Genomic DNA, 15,000 nt, shown 5'->3' on the forward strand with positions numbered 1-15,000 from the left:
CACATAAGGAGGATGTCATTATTGCATATGATGTGGTAACTGGCTCAGGGTCAGAATGGATGAAACAGAAAAGTGGAGAAGAGAGGAACCTTCTTTGTTTTATGTAAGCAGTGAAATCTGGTCAAGGGCAACAAAAACGACTGAACAAAAAATGTCCACTTAGATACCAGTGCCCAAGCAAGTCCAAGAGAATTGGCCAAAAGAATGAGATAAATGCCCTAATACTTTCTGCACTTAACCTCTGCTGTGTTATGTTTGCATTGTTCCTTTGTGTCACTCTTTCTGGTCTTACAGTGTCCTTAGGTGGCTGATAGCTTCATGGCAGGTCAGAGGGTGTAAGGTTGAGGGAGAGCACTGAGCAATGGAGGTGAGAATGTGACAGGCTGCCAGACTCCACTGTGACTGTACATTTGAGGGAGGCAGTGGTGTAATGGATAAGGTGGTAAGAATGGGATCAGGCAGACGTCCATACGTAGATTTGAATGAAACTTTGCCATTTTGTTGAGTGGTTTAAAATTACCTACATGTCACTGTGATACCCAGGTTCTAGGTCATTACACCAAAGATATGCTTAGGTGGTGATATGGGCCCTAATATGAGTACCACTATAAATAAAATTGCCTGCGTCGCTAATGGGTGGAAGCTGAACACTGCTTCCAACATTCTTCAGGTGCTGTAGGCCATGACATAAAAAAAAAAAAAAAATATCCAGCCTTATCATTAGGAACAGATGGTGTTAGTTGTTGAATTCATGAGTGACTGAATAATAAAGTGAATTGGTATTGAGAGAACACAAAGACCAGTTCACCCAACTACTGTCAGGGTGGGGAAGATCAGGTTAAATTAGGTTAAGAGGAGTTTCAGGCTTTTTGATCCATGCTTACTAAAAGTCATCTAATTCTCATGTAAATTTTATTGCCAATGTATCTTAATATGCACAATCCTCAGCCTGAAAGTGGTGGTAATATCTGTTGAAGAGAGAAAAAAATTAAACACTGAGATTCAGTACTTTAAGTTATGCAAGATCAGATAGTGTAGTGTAATCTAGGCTAATCTATCCATGTCTAGGGTAAAGATAGCACAGGTGGCCAATCTTGATGTGATTTTAGTTGTATAGTACAACATTGTTAAAGTATTATGTTTATGAGTCAATAACACAGGCACTTGTTTATCCTACTCCAAATCATTGCGGAGAAAGCCAAGAGCTCTGAGCCCCGACCAGAGGAAAGAGACGAGTCTGTGCCGCAGCAGCAGGCTCCTGAGGAAACACCACCTGCTCCTGAAGAGGTGAGGTGGTGCAGGGAAGATATGACTGCTGCTACACTCATTGCCTCCCAAAAGTGTAGCAAAAATCTGATCCTACTCTTTATCTTTCCTGAATTTTATAACTCAGTTACCTTCTCAAAATTAAATAAAAACTTGATAACACTCCTTCCCATTGCTAAGTTTCATTGCTACACATCATTACTTTTTTTTTTTTTTTTTTTTTTACATTACAAGGGCACTGGCCAAGGGCAAACAAAGTGTTGGAAAAAAAAAAATCCCGCTGGTTGCCAGGCCCTGTTAAGAAGAAAGTAGAAAGAGAAAAAACAAAAAAAATCTAAAAGGAGGGTCCAGTTAACGTAAGAGGTGTCTTGACACTCCTCTTTTGAAAGAGTTTAAGTCATAGGCAGGTGGAAATACAGACACAGGTAGAGAGTTCCAGAGTTTACCAGTGTAGGGAATGAAGGAGTGAAGATACTGGTTAACTCTTGCATTAGGAAGATGGACAGAATAGGGATGAGAAGAAGTAGAGAGTCTTGTGCAGCGAGGCCGCAGGAGGGGGAAGGCATGCAGTTAGCAAGTTCAGAAGAGCAGACAGCATGAAAACAGCGGTAGAAGACAGATAAAGATGCAACATTGCGGCGGTGACTTAAAGAATCAAGACAGTCAGTTAGAGGAGAAGAGTTGATAAGACGAAAAGCTTTAGATTCCACCTTGTTTAGTAAAGCTGTGTGTGGATCCCCCAGACATGAGAGCCATACTCCATACACGGGCGGATAAGGCCCTTGTACAGAGCAAGCAGCTGGGAGGGAGAGAAAAATGGACGAAGACGCCATAGGACACCTAACTTCTTGGAAGCTGATTTAGCAAGAGTAGAGATGTGAAATTTCCAGTTTAGATTTTTAGTGAAGGATAGACCGAGTGTGTTTAATGTAGAGGAGAGGGGAAGTTGAGTGTTATTGAAGAAGAGAGGATAGTTGTCTGGAAGGTTAACTGCCCCAAGGTTGAATACAAACTTGACTATACTCTTTGTCATTATCAGGCTTCATTGCTACACACCATTGCTGCCCCAAGATTGAATAAAAACTTGATTACATTCTTTGCCATTATTAGGTTTCATTGCTACACGCTATTACTGCCACAGGATAAAAAAAAAATGACAACGCTCCTTTCCATAGCTAAGTTTCATTGCTACACATCATTAGTGCTCCAAGATTGAACAAAAACAACAACACTTTTTCCCATTGCTCAGTTTCATTGCTACACATCATTACTGCTCCAAGATTGAACAAAAATGATAACTCTCTTTCCCATTGCTCAGTTTCATTGCTACACATCATTACTGCTCCAAGATTGAACAAAAACGACAACACTCTTTCCCATTGCTCAGTTTCATTGCTACACTCATTACCTCCCCAAGATTGAATACAAAATTGGTCACACTCTTTACCATTATTATCCCCTTCAGTACTATTACACTTTTTCATATGCATTCTGCTTACCATTTGGTGATTCTGTACAGCTTTAGAAACTTATATGGGGATTAAAATAGTGAAGACTGGTCATTAATCTTCTGACCTCCAAAACACATAGTAAAAATGCATCTCAGCACTGAAGGGGTTAAGTTTCATTACTACGTAACATTACCTCCCCAAGATAAGTAAATAATTGACTCAGCACTGTCTCTCTCTCCCCAGCAGGCCATTCCCCCACCCCCGGCACTCCCTGCTGATCCGTTCCAGGCATACCAGAACTACATGGCAACGATGGACTCCCAAATCACAATGGGGCAGGAGGGGCACCTCATCGAGAGGGGCATGCACAAGGGCAAGGGCATCGCCGTGTTCACCAGCGGCGGTGACTCTCAGGTGAGGACTGGCTGTGTGTGTGTGTGTGTGTGTGTGTATTTACCTAGTTGTAGTTTTACAGGGCCTGGGCTTTATGCTCGTGTGGCCCTGTCTCCATATCTACACTTATCCAATCTTACTTTAAAAGTATGCACACTCGTAGCAGACACTACTTCTTCATTTAAACTGTTCCACGTCTCAATACATCTTTGCGGGAAACTATATTTTTTAACATCTCTCAGACGTCTTCCTTTTCTCAGCTTTTTACTATGCGATCTTGTGCTTCGATGTCATATTCTTCTCTCAGGATCAGTTTCTCATTATCCACTTGGTCCATTCCGTTGATCAATTTATAAACTTGTATCAGGTCTCCTCTCTCCTTCTTTGTTCCAGGGTTGGTAGATCCATAGCCTTTAGTCTCTCCTCATATGTCATCCCTTCAAATTCTGGAACCATTCTTGTAGCCATTTTTTGTAGTCTCCAATTTCCTTATGTGTTTCTTTTTATGAGGGGTCCACACTACTCCTGCATATTCCAATCTGGGTCTTATTATAGTACTTATCAATTTCTTCATCATTTCTTTGTCCATGTAGTGAAATGCTACTCCAATATTCCTTAGCAAATTATATGTTTCTCTAAAAATTCTATCAATATGGCTTACTGGTTGATTGTTTTCTTCCATCGTCACTCCTAAGTCCTTTTCCTTTTTAACTTTCTCCAGTTCTACTCCATCTCCCATCTTATAGATTCCCACAGGTCGTCTTTCACTCTTTCCCATTTCCATGACATTGCTTTTGTTCACATTGAATTCCATTTCCCACTTTTTACTCCATTCCCAGATCTTATTTAGGTCTTCTTGCAGTATTTCACAATCCTCCTTTTGCTTTATAACTCTGCACAGTTTCGTATCATCTGCAAACAGATTTATGTAACTTCACTCCTTCTGGCATGTTGTTAATATAAATGAGGAAAAGTATTGGTGCCAATACTGACCCCTGTGGCACTCTGCTTTCTACTGCTCTCCACTTGGACTTCACATCTTTAACAACGTCCTTATTTCTCTCCCCCTCAAATAATTTTCTATCCATCTCAATGTGCTGTGTGTGTTTCACTGTTTGATCTGCTGCAGTCTCTGACGAGACAGCCAGACTTCACCCTACGGAACGAGCTCAGAGCTCATTATTTCCGATCTTCGGATAGGCCTGACCATACACCGGGACAACAAGGTCACAACTCCTCAATTTACATCCTGTACCTATTCACTGCTAGGTGAACAGGGGCTACACGTGAAAGGAGAGACACCCAAATATCTCCACCCGGCCGGGGAATCGAACCCTGGTCCTCTGGCTTGTGAAGCCAGCGCTCTAACCACTGAGCTGTGTGTGTGTGTGTGTGTGTGTGTGTGTGTGTGTGTGTGTGTGTGTGTGTGTGTGTGTGTGTGTATTTACCTAATTGTATTTACCTAATTGTAACATACGGGAAAGGAGCTATGCTCGTACTGTCCCGTCTCCATATCTACTAATGTCCAGCTTTTTCTTAAAATCATGAATATTCCTTGCGCTGACCACTTCCACGCCTAAACTATTCCATGCTTCCACCCTTCTATGAGGGAAGCTATATTTTTTCACATCTCTCCTATAAGTGGCCATTTTAGTTTTTTCCCATGCCCTCTCGACATTCTTTCATTCCACATACACAGATCTTCCCTATCCATTTTTTCCATGCCAATCATCACTCTGTATATTGCTATCAGGTCTCCCTTTCTTCTGTTTTCCAGGGTCGGAAGTTGCATTCTGTTCAGTCTGTCTTCATAAGTCAAATCTCTTAAGTCAGGCACCATTTTTGTTGCAGCCCTCTGTACTTTCTCTAGTTTCCTTATGTGTTTCTTTAAGTTCGAGCCCACTGTATTGTTGCATATTCAAGCCTTGGTCTTATCATTGCAGTAATTATTTTCTTCATCATTTCTTCATCTAAATATACGAACGCCACTCTTATGTTCCTCAATAAGTTCAATACTTCTCCAATTATTTTGTTTATATGTCTCTCTGGCGATAGGTCATTGGTAATTGTCACCCCAAGGTCTTTTTCTTCATGACTGGTTTTATGTCTTCATTTCCTATCTTGTACATACTCCTGATTCTTCTTTCACTCTTGCCAAACTCTAATTTCTTGCATTTTGTCGTGTTGAACTCCATTTGCCATGTACAGCTCCATTTCCATATTCTGTCCAAGTCTTCCTGGAGTAGTTCGCAATCTTTGTCACATCTCACTTTTCTTAACAATTTTGCATCGTCTGCAAATAGGCTCACATAACTGGACACCCCATCCACCATGTCATTTATGTAGACCGCAAACATTACTGGTGCCAACACTGATCCCTGTGGGACTCCACTCTCCACCAAGCCCCATTCTGATGATCTGTCCTTAATTATTGTTCTCATTTCTCTTCCTACCAAAAAGTCTTCCATCCATTTTAGTAAACTGCCATGCACTCCTCCTACCATTTCAAGTTTCCAGATCAGTCTCCGGTGTGGTACCTTATCCACAGCTGCCTGCCTTTCTAGAGCATGCCAACCTGATATCAATACACAGATGGATAAGACAGATAGTAGACAGAGCGATGCCAGGTAAAATCTTTTTAGGAAAATATTTCAGGTAACTTAGCTGTGGCATTAAGTTAAGACAAAGTAGGATGAGTAAAAGAAAATAGGCTTATAAAGGAAAAAATGTAAATACAAATGAAAAACAGAGCAGTGAAGATATCAATTAATGTTTACTCATAAGTATATATATCACGATAAAAAGTAAATCATAAGAGAGAGAGAGAGAGAGAGAGAGAGATCTAAAATACTCATACATTAGCAATAAAATAATGCACTACCACACTGTGTGTGTGTGTGTGTGTGTGTGTGTGTGTGTGTGTGTGTGTGTGTGGTAGTGCATTATTTTATTGCTAATGTATGAGTATTTTAGGATCTCTCTCTCTCTCTCTCTCTCTCTCTCTCTCTCTCTCTGCAGTCTTATGATTTACTTTTTTTTTATCGTGATATATATACTTATGAGTAAACATTAATTGATATCTCCACTGCTCTGTTTTTCATTTGTATTTACATTTTTTCCTTTATAAGCCTATTTTCTTTTACTCATCCTACTTTGTCTTAACTTAATGCCACAGCTAAGTTACCTTTGAAATATTTTCCCTAAAAAGATTTTTACCTGGCATCGCTTCCTCTATATGTCTACTATCTGTCTTATCCATCTGTGTATTGATATCAGGTTGGCATGCTCTAGAAAGGCAGGCAGCTGTGGCAAGACATCTACATCCATACGTTCACAGTCATTTTCTCTCATTATCAAACTGTCAATGCCTGCTTGAGATTACTTCTTTCCAAATCTTATATATTGCATTTTTTTTTCACTTGTCTGTAAGTCTTTTCACATATATTTTCCATCTTACCCAAGCCAATATCTGCTCTCTGAGTAACAGATTCAATGATTCTTTTACAAAGGGAGTGAAATGCAGTATTGCTGCCCAGGTGAGGGAAAAAAAAACTCCCATTGAAAAGATAAGTCAATCCTGTGTGATGCTTCATTCACTTTTCTCTCCTTATATACATGGAAAAGAAAAGTGATATTTTACTAAAATCTGCACCTCATCTCTCACAGAGCAATTGTCCATACACCAGGAACATGTCACCTCTTCTGTGTGTGTGTCAATACTCCCTTAAGGAAGCTAAATATACTTCACCCCCTTAAGGCAGCATAAAATGTATTATGTATCCGTCCTCCTAAATTAAGATAAAGATTGGAAATAATAAAGAACCTTAAACATTTTCAGTTGGCATTAGACTGCCTCTTCCTGCCATACTGTCACCAGTGCACATCACACAGCACACCCTCAGCAGGGGTTGCCTCACCATGCTGCCGTCGCTGAGCAGTGGCCATGGTGTGCCACTAAACATTACCTCTCAGCACAGGGCTGTCTGCTGGGGGAACTGATGACAACTCTATATTCACATCACCTACCATAACTCACCTTTCATCTACAAATATATTGATTTATTTTCCTCAGTCATGGAGCAATGAGTTTACTTTATTACTTTGGTACATTTATATAGACTCATTGGTATATTCACAGTTAGTTATGCATTTTATGACATAATCTCTGAAGTCTTTAATTTGTTGTATAGACTGCTGTGACTCATGAGTGTTACAGCAAAGTAAACTGCATGTCCTTCCTTGCTCTGCCAGTGTGGGTCCCTCTTTAGGAAATGACTGAGACACTGCAGGTCAGACAGAGCAAAGGGCACCACAAACATAAATTTTTAGACAACACCTTGCAAAACATCACAAGTTGATTGCATGACATCTCAAACACACACAAAAAATGACATACACACACACACACAAAACAAGGAGCAAAGAACAGAGAAGGTAGACAGTAAACAAACAGCTCATCCCCTTCTAGAAAGAGGTGAACGAACAAGACCTATATATATATAGGGAATCACTCACTCTCACTTTCCATCACAGGGCATGAACTCTGCAGTGAGGGCGGTGGTTCGCATGGGTCTGTATGTGGGCGCCCGGGTGTACTTCATCAAGGAGGGCTACCAGGGCATGGTGGATGGCGGGGACAACATCGTGGAAGCCAACTGGTCGTCTGTGTCTGGCATCATCCATAAGGTAAGGCAGTGCTGAGGAGGAGGAGGAAGAAGAGAAGAGAAGATGAAAGATTAGGAGGAGGAGGAGTAAGAGAAGAAAAGATGGAAGAGGGGGAGGCATTATTATATTACTTATGCCTTTACTACTACTACTACTACTACTATCAAAACACTTACTCTGCTTCTGACCAAATGTCTTCCTTCTTCCTCTCATCTTATAAACTGTCCAAATATTTCAGGATTTCAGTGATTGGCATTATTGGCCTAACTTGTATCACTTACCCTTTTCTACCACATATTACTACTACTACTCTCAAAACTCTTGCTTCTCCTAACCAAATATATCCTCCATTATCCTCTCGTCTCACAAACTATCCAAACACTGCAGGGTGGCACTGTGATTGGCTCGGCTCGCTGCATGGACTTCCGCGAGCGGGAGGGGCGGATGAGGGCAGCCAAGAACCTGATTAAGCGTGGCATCACTAACCTGGTGGTGATTGGTGGTGATGGCTCACTCACTGGTGCCAACCTCTTCCGGCAGGACTGGGTCTCTCTCCTGCAGCTCCTCCTCAAGAACGGTAGGTTTCTCTGCACGATTTCTTTATTTTTCTTGTTGTTTTCTTTTTTTCATTTTATTGATATTGGTGTCCTAGCAGGAATATAACCAGAAATAAAGTAGAAGGGGTGATGTAACCAAAGAGAAAAAGTTGGATGAATATAGATAAGGAACCAGGATCACACGAGTGTTCATCAAGGCCTATGTGCTTCATCTAGGGAAATACAACTTTCTATTTTCTCTCACCCATATTCTGTCCACCATTCTAGTGCGAGAGTTAACGAGTATTCTCACAGTCATTCATCTCTTTCTTTGCTAAGCTCTGGAACTCCATGCCTGCTTCTGTTTCTTTTCATTCATATGACTTAAACTCTTTCATGGGGGAAATTTCAAGATATCCTCCAGTTTTGAATGATACTTTTTTTCACACTTTTTGATCCCCCTTGACTGGTTTCCTTTCATAAAACAGAAAAAGAAAAAAAAGAAGCTAAGTACACATTTGATAAAGATGAAAGACCTCTATAACTGTTGTATTGTCGCTACAGGAGAGATCACGGAGGAAGAGTCCAAGACCAATGCTCACCTCAATATTGTGGGCATGGTCGGCTCCATTGACAACGACTTCTGTGGCACCGACATGACCATCGGCACTGACTCGGCACTGCACCGCATCATCGAGGCTGTGGATGCCATTGCCGCCACCGCCTACTCCCACCAGCGCTGCTTCATTCTGGAGGTCATGGGGCGCCACTGCGGGTGAGTGTGGCTGGGGCTGGCTTGGAGTTACAATCACATAATTCTTCATACATCTCTCCTGTAATATTTCCACTCAGGAGACAACCCATCATGATATTTCCCTATTCCCCTATCGATAGAGTATTAGCTGAAACTATTACTCTTTCTTAAGGTAGATTGTCATAGCTTCAGTAAGGTCAACAGATATGCAAAGAGGAGGGAAATGTCTTGATGGAAAAGTGTCCAGGTGTGAGGAGAATATTGTGCACTCATCCTAAGAAATGGCTGAGTAATGAGTGGAAGATAAAACAGTAAGTGAGTGAAAAGATTAAAAAAGTACTGCAAGGAATAAGTACAGGATTAGATGCTGAAAGAAAGTTACCTGCACTAGAAAATGAATCAGAAATGTTTTTTTTTTTTTTTTTTTTTTTTTTTTTTTAACATTACAAGGACAGTCAATATAAAATGGAAGGAGAGAAGCATTATTCTTGATAGTGTGGGTAGAAGTTAGCTTGTGAATGAGAAGAGAAAGAGGAATGTAGGAAGTTGTGAGTTAGAGCTGGATAGATAGAACACTGATTGATAGGTAGGCAGATTAATAGTACAAATAGTGGTAAGAGCTTTTAGTGAGTGGCTGTGTTGGCAATGGACAATGATTAAATGAGGTGGCAGGAAGTGATAAGGTGGTTGGACAATTATGTGTAGAAAGAGGTGTTAGCTTTCCATAATGGTGAAGGGGAGACATTACGAGTTAGGAAGAAGAAAAGGAAGAGGGTGTTGGAAATAAAAAGAAGAAAAAAACTGCTGCTATGCTTACAAAGAGAGGTATTGCATGTAAAACATAAATATAAGAGTCACAGTAAATAATGAGGTGTTGACAGTTAAGGATAGATGGTTCTCAGACAGTGGACAAAGTGGCTATCTATTTCACCAGAGTATAGTAGCCTGCCAAGGGTCATCAAGTGAAGTGTGTTGGGATTTTGTTGCACATGCCTGTCCTTAACCCCTTCAGTACTGGAAAACATTTTTATCATGAATTTTTGGTGTGATTAGATCATTTTATTTACATGAGGAAGAGTCTGTGGAGATCAGAAGATTAATGGCCAGAGTCTTCACTATTTTAATCTCCACGTAAGTTTCAGAAGCTTTATAAAATCACCAAATGTAAGCAGAATAAATAAGAAAAGGCATCTTGGTACTGAATGGATTAATGGTCTTTTTATATTAACCCCTTTTTATTTGTACCCATTAATATCTAACTTATTTTTAATCTCTCCTCTGTCCTCTTTACCCATAAGTTAAGATCCAGTGAATTTCAAATGTTGTCCTCAGCATGAATGTTTTGTGATTGGAGGCCCCTTTGTCACTGGACAGCCCACAGTGTGTTCAACCTTTATTCTACTGTGTTAGTCTTATGCCATGTCTTTTCTACTAGGATGTAAGGTGTACTAATAAGGATTACTGTGATTGTCATGCCAACATTGCACCAAGCTCATTAGAGAACCATCAGCAGTACTGACCACATAGACATATTAACACAACTCTCTCTCTCTCTCTCTCTCTCTCTCTCTCTCTCTCTCTCTCTCTCTCTCTCTCTCTCTCTCTCTCTCTCTCTCTCTCTCTCTCTCTCTCTCTCTCTCTCTCTCTCTCTCTCTCTCTCTCTCTCTCCCCGACACCGTGGAAAGAAGAATGTGTCTGAATAAAATAGCCAGATTAAAGAAGTTTGGAATCATCTCATAATCTGGCATTGCTTTTCCTACAATATGATGGAAACACTTCTGGCTGTGAGAGATAACACTGCCATACAACGAGAGCTGCACACTAACACTTTCACATCCGTATGCATCTCAAAATGTCTCCTTTGAAATGTTGTGGTGTGTGTCTGCATGTGTGTGATGTGTTGCAGGTACCTCGCCCTCGTGGCCGCCCTCACCTCAGAGGCTGACTATGTTTTCATTCCGGAGAACCCACCACCGGAGAACTGGAGCGAGAAGATCTGTAATAAGCTGAAACAGGCAAGAAGAACCTCCTTAAACATCTTTCTCTCTTTGTTTCTCTTTGGTTTCTTTTCAGATTCTCTCTAGGTTTTCATTCAATACAGTAATTTAGAAATTTTTATTTTACTCTTATGTTCTGTCTTGATATGAGTGTGGAAGTCACCTCTACAGTAGTGGTAGCTGGCTGGCTGGCTGACTGTCTGCCTTCGTCACTGTCCCTGTAGGCTAGTTCACGTCACAAGGGTGTAGAATAAAGACTGAAGGCAGCACGTGCATGGACAGTGTGTTTACAGCATTAGAGAAAAATTTAGTGTTTTCTCCTAATGCTACCAATAGTAGTATTAATAGACTATCCACTGGCATGTGTAGACTAGGTATAATATATACAAGGAATTTATGTTTCTTATTTTCTCTTTCCTCATAACATGTTTTATCCATTCTAACACTTTAAAACTACTCTCAAAATTCTTATGCTAACTCAATCACTTTCTTGTAAAAACACATAACATCACTACACACCAATCTGTTCTCCTGCCTACCTTATTATTTTGGCCATCCCACCCTCCGTCCTCCGATCCGATACCCTAACACCCTAATGTGCAGGTATCTGAGTGTGTCTGCTAGCATTGCGTGCGAGGCAGACTTCATGTTTGTCCCGGAGTTCCCTCCCGCTCACGAGTGGCCCGAGCAGCTGTGCAAGAAACTGATATCGGTAAAGTGTTGGGCTGGTTGTGGTGAGGGTGTGGCTTGCTAACAGAGCACTTGCCAGTGACTCTGTTGACTGTGCATTACCAGGAACCTCAGTGAGACTTGTCATGGCATCCACCAGACTTTCTGTCTTGCTTCGTCTAACCTGCCTGACATGTCAGTCTTGTCTGCGCTTGTGGAGGAAATCATTTCTCTTTTCTGTGATGATTTGTTGCTCTGAGCACTTGAGAATGCAGCAGTTGCAAGTGTTGTATTGGTGTGGAAACTAAACAGTGGATGCAAGATACAAACTACCAACTGATGACAGAAGGAAAACCTTAAATGGTCATGATTTACTGATATTAAATGATGGATGTTCAATGAATCTAATCAGGCTGTTGCAGCTCTGAAGTAGGAAATCCTCACCAGACCAGAAAGTGTTGTTCCCTTATCTATGCTGTGTTAGTGTAAGTTGCCACCACCACCATTATCAAGTTTACATACCACCTTAAAAGAAAAATAGTCATAAGGGTCAGTTAAATCAGTCAGAACTCTTAGTACTCCAAGTTGACTAACTGATCTGTTTCGAGAACTCATGGCTAACAGTACAGGGATTGGAGTGAGGCACAAAGCTTAGAGTCATTTTATCACATTTTGTAAGAATTGTTCATTAAATTCTACTGTACTGCCTATCAAAGTATTCTCATGGTTACATGTTGTGCTGCAACCAAAACAGTACACCAATCTTGAAGTGTCCTTGCCATCCCTTACCTTATGTGAGGGGATTGTCATCCATCATGTGGATACAGAGTGACCCTGGAACTGTTTGTGTAGTGGGGTCAGACTTCATGTTGATTATCCACTGCAAGTGGTGACAATATCACGATCCCTTTCATCTTTGCATCAAAATTGTAGTTCTTTCATCTCCTCTCACTATTTGGAAAGGAATCCTATTTTCTGCTTCATAACATGACATTTGATGGACACTTTGGTAAACCTTCTCATGGCAAAGAAAGCAGAGCACCAAGATTTATGTTACTCCACACCTTTCAGCTTCAGCAATGACATAGTACTTATCTTATTTGCTTACAAATATGAATGAACAGAATCACTTTTTACGTCCACTCCTAATAGAATGCATTGGACTTGGGAAAATTCTGGTCTTTTATGATCATAAGAACTGAAGATTGATTATGAATTGAAATGCTTGTTTTCATCATGGCATAATGACTGAAACAAGATTATAATGGTCCTTGTGTGCAGTGTGTGGTAGGAGGCTTAGAACACTTTTCTCCATGTTAAATGTGAGAGGAATATCTGTTATGAAGTACATGCAGCATGCAGGAGCCTCTCCCCATAACTAAGCCGTCACCTACACCAATAGAAAATAATTACGGGAAAGCAGGAAAGAAAGTAAGTGCACAGCTAAACACACAATGCACTTCTTCAAAGGAAAATTTTTTTTACTTAATGATGTTACTGTTATTAATGTTACACTCTACAAGAAAACTTGACAACTACAGCACAAAATAATGCACAAGAAAACAAAGATACTACAAGAAAATAGAGAAACGGCAGACATCATTTACCAGTGCAAGGGATGAAGGCATGGATCAGTGATAAGGCATGGGTGTGAAGAATATGCCTCTTAGTTATTAGTGCTTCGTTGATTTTTGTGGCTCCTTCTATGATTGTTTCAACATTTGTAAGGCATCTGTTGACTGGATTTTGGTGTGACAAGTAGTGTAGAAATAGTCCAGGACCATGTGTATGTTTGCAGTGTGTGTGTGTGTGTAGTGATGGGGACGGTTGAGATTGACTAAACTCTCTGTTCCATGGTGATCACCATGGCCTGGCTGGTAACATGCTGTAGTGAATGTTCTGTCAGGCTTTACTCTCTGGCTTCTTTCTGTCATAACTTCTTTTATTTTAATTTTGTGTGTTGTACATGTTGGTGGGTGGGTGGTGTAAAAACTCAGGGAGAGCAGAAGCACTTTATTTCTCTTACATTTCGCCCATAGGGCTTCTTCAGAGAGAATTCATTCATTCTCTCTGAAAAAGCCCTATGGGCGAAACGTAAGAGAAATAAAGTGCTCCTGCTCTCCCTGAGTTTCTTTACACCATCCACCCACTAATCTGTTCTACAATATTACAATGTGTTGTACATGTTTCTAAATGCAAGACATTACTTTTACTATGAATATTTGTACACTCTATAAGATTGAAAACATTTTGTTAAGTATATGATAGGAATCCCTTTAGCTGTTACATAATACAAGTAAAAGGAATCACACCATTCAAAGAGAAGAACTTGATTTACAGATATTACAAGAAAAAATATTTTCATGGGAGGGAAAAATTTTTTATGATTTTAACTCAAATACTGACTTGCCATTCAGTTTGTATTTGAATTGACAACAACAAAAGTAAAGACATATCTATTGACACCTGTCAGGTAGGGAGAGGGGATTAGACATCAAACACCACCTGCGAAAGAAATAGAACAGCCTTAAGGTACCTGAGGGAAAGGCAGAACATTTGGTGCCAAGGTGAACATTCCCCACACTGACCCCCACACCTGTCCCCACCACACACAGGAGCGCTCCATGGGCCAGCGCCTCAACATCATCCTGGTGGCTGAGGGTGCCATTGACCAGCAGGGCCAACCAATTACAGCTGAGGGGGTGAAGAAGGTCAGTGATTTATTTACTTCCACTATGCTCTGTTGCCAATAGTGCTTCCTTGTGTGGGTCTGATTTGGTCTGTACTAGCTGTAACTTTGTGGCCAAGACTATTAATCTGTGGGTCACATAGTTATTTGCTTATTTATTCATCAAATTTCACCTTCATGGCTTGTATACTTTTAATTCATCTTATATATTAATTTCTAGCCTTTCCCTTCCCTTCACTTCCAATGATTTTGTTCCTTGCTTTCCTATCATTTCCTTTCCTTTCCTTTTTCTCTTTTTCTCATCATCTCTTTTTCTCCCTGTTGTTCCCTCCCTTTCTTCACTTCCCTTCCTATCTCGCTTCTCCTCCACCCCTTTCTTCTAAACCTTTAATTTTAGTTCCCTACATGCAGTAATAACTTCTTTCCAGTAGCTTTTGACCACCTTTCACTTCCTCTCATTAATCTTTTCCTCAGATCCCTGCAGCTCCTTCACATTGGCATTATACTGCATGAAGGTCATTCAATTTGACCTCAATTTGTTTGTTCCTCCTGACAGGTTATCGTGGACCAGCTTGGCTTT

General features: G+C 40.6%; 1 protein-coding gene across 18 annotated transcripts in view; it reads left to right on the forward strand.

Annotated features, from left to right (window-relative positions):
- LOC123504927 (ATP-dependent 6-phosphofructokinase-like) overlaps positions 1-15,000 on the forward strand; it is a 50,043-nt gene that overhangs the window by 18,792 nt on the left and 16,251 nt on the right. For 14 of the 18 annotated variants that reach the window (XM_045255869.1, XM_045255874.1, XM_045255872.1 and 11 more), the window contains 8 exons: positions 1,199-1,287; positions 2,961-3,131; positions 7,644-7,796; positions 8,163-8,352; positions 8,876-9,086; positions 10,972-11,080; positions 14,347-14,442; positions 14,977-15,000. The exon at positions 14,977-15,000 is cut by the window's right edge and continues 69 nt beyond it. In XM_045255869.1, coding sequence (XP_045111804.1) covers positions 3,021-3,131; positions 7,644-7,796; positions 8,163-8,352; positions 8,876-9,086; positions 10,972-11,080; positions 14,347-14,442; positions 14,977-15,000 — 894 coding nt within the window. In that variant the 5' untranslated portion in view covers positions 1,199-1,287; positions 2,961-3,020. Of the gene's footprint in view, positions 1-1,198; positions 1,288-2,960; positions 3,132-7,643; positions 7,797-8,162; positions 8,353-8,875; positions 9,087-10,971; positions 11,081-11,665; positions 11,775-14,346; positions 14,443-14,976 lie in introns of all 18 variants that reach the window. The other 4 variants (XM_045255857.1, XM_045255862.1, XM_045255859.1 and 1 more) reach the window with 2 other exon arrangements.

Source organism: Portunus trituberculatus, chromosome 17 (assembly GCF_017591435.1).
Source record: "Portunus trituberculatus isolate SZX2019 chromosome 17, ASM1759143v1, whole genome shotgun sequence".
Taxonomy (NCBI): domain Eukaryota; kingdom Metazoa; phylum Arthropoda; class Malacostraca; order Decapoda; family Portunidae; genus Portunus; species Portunus trituberculatus.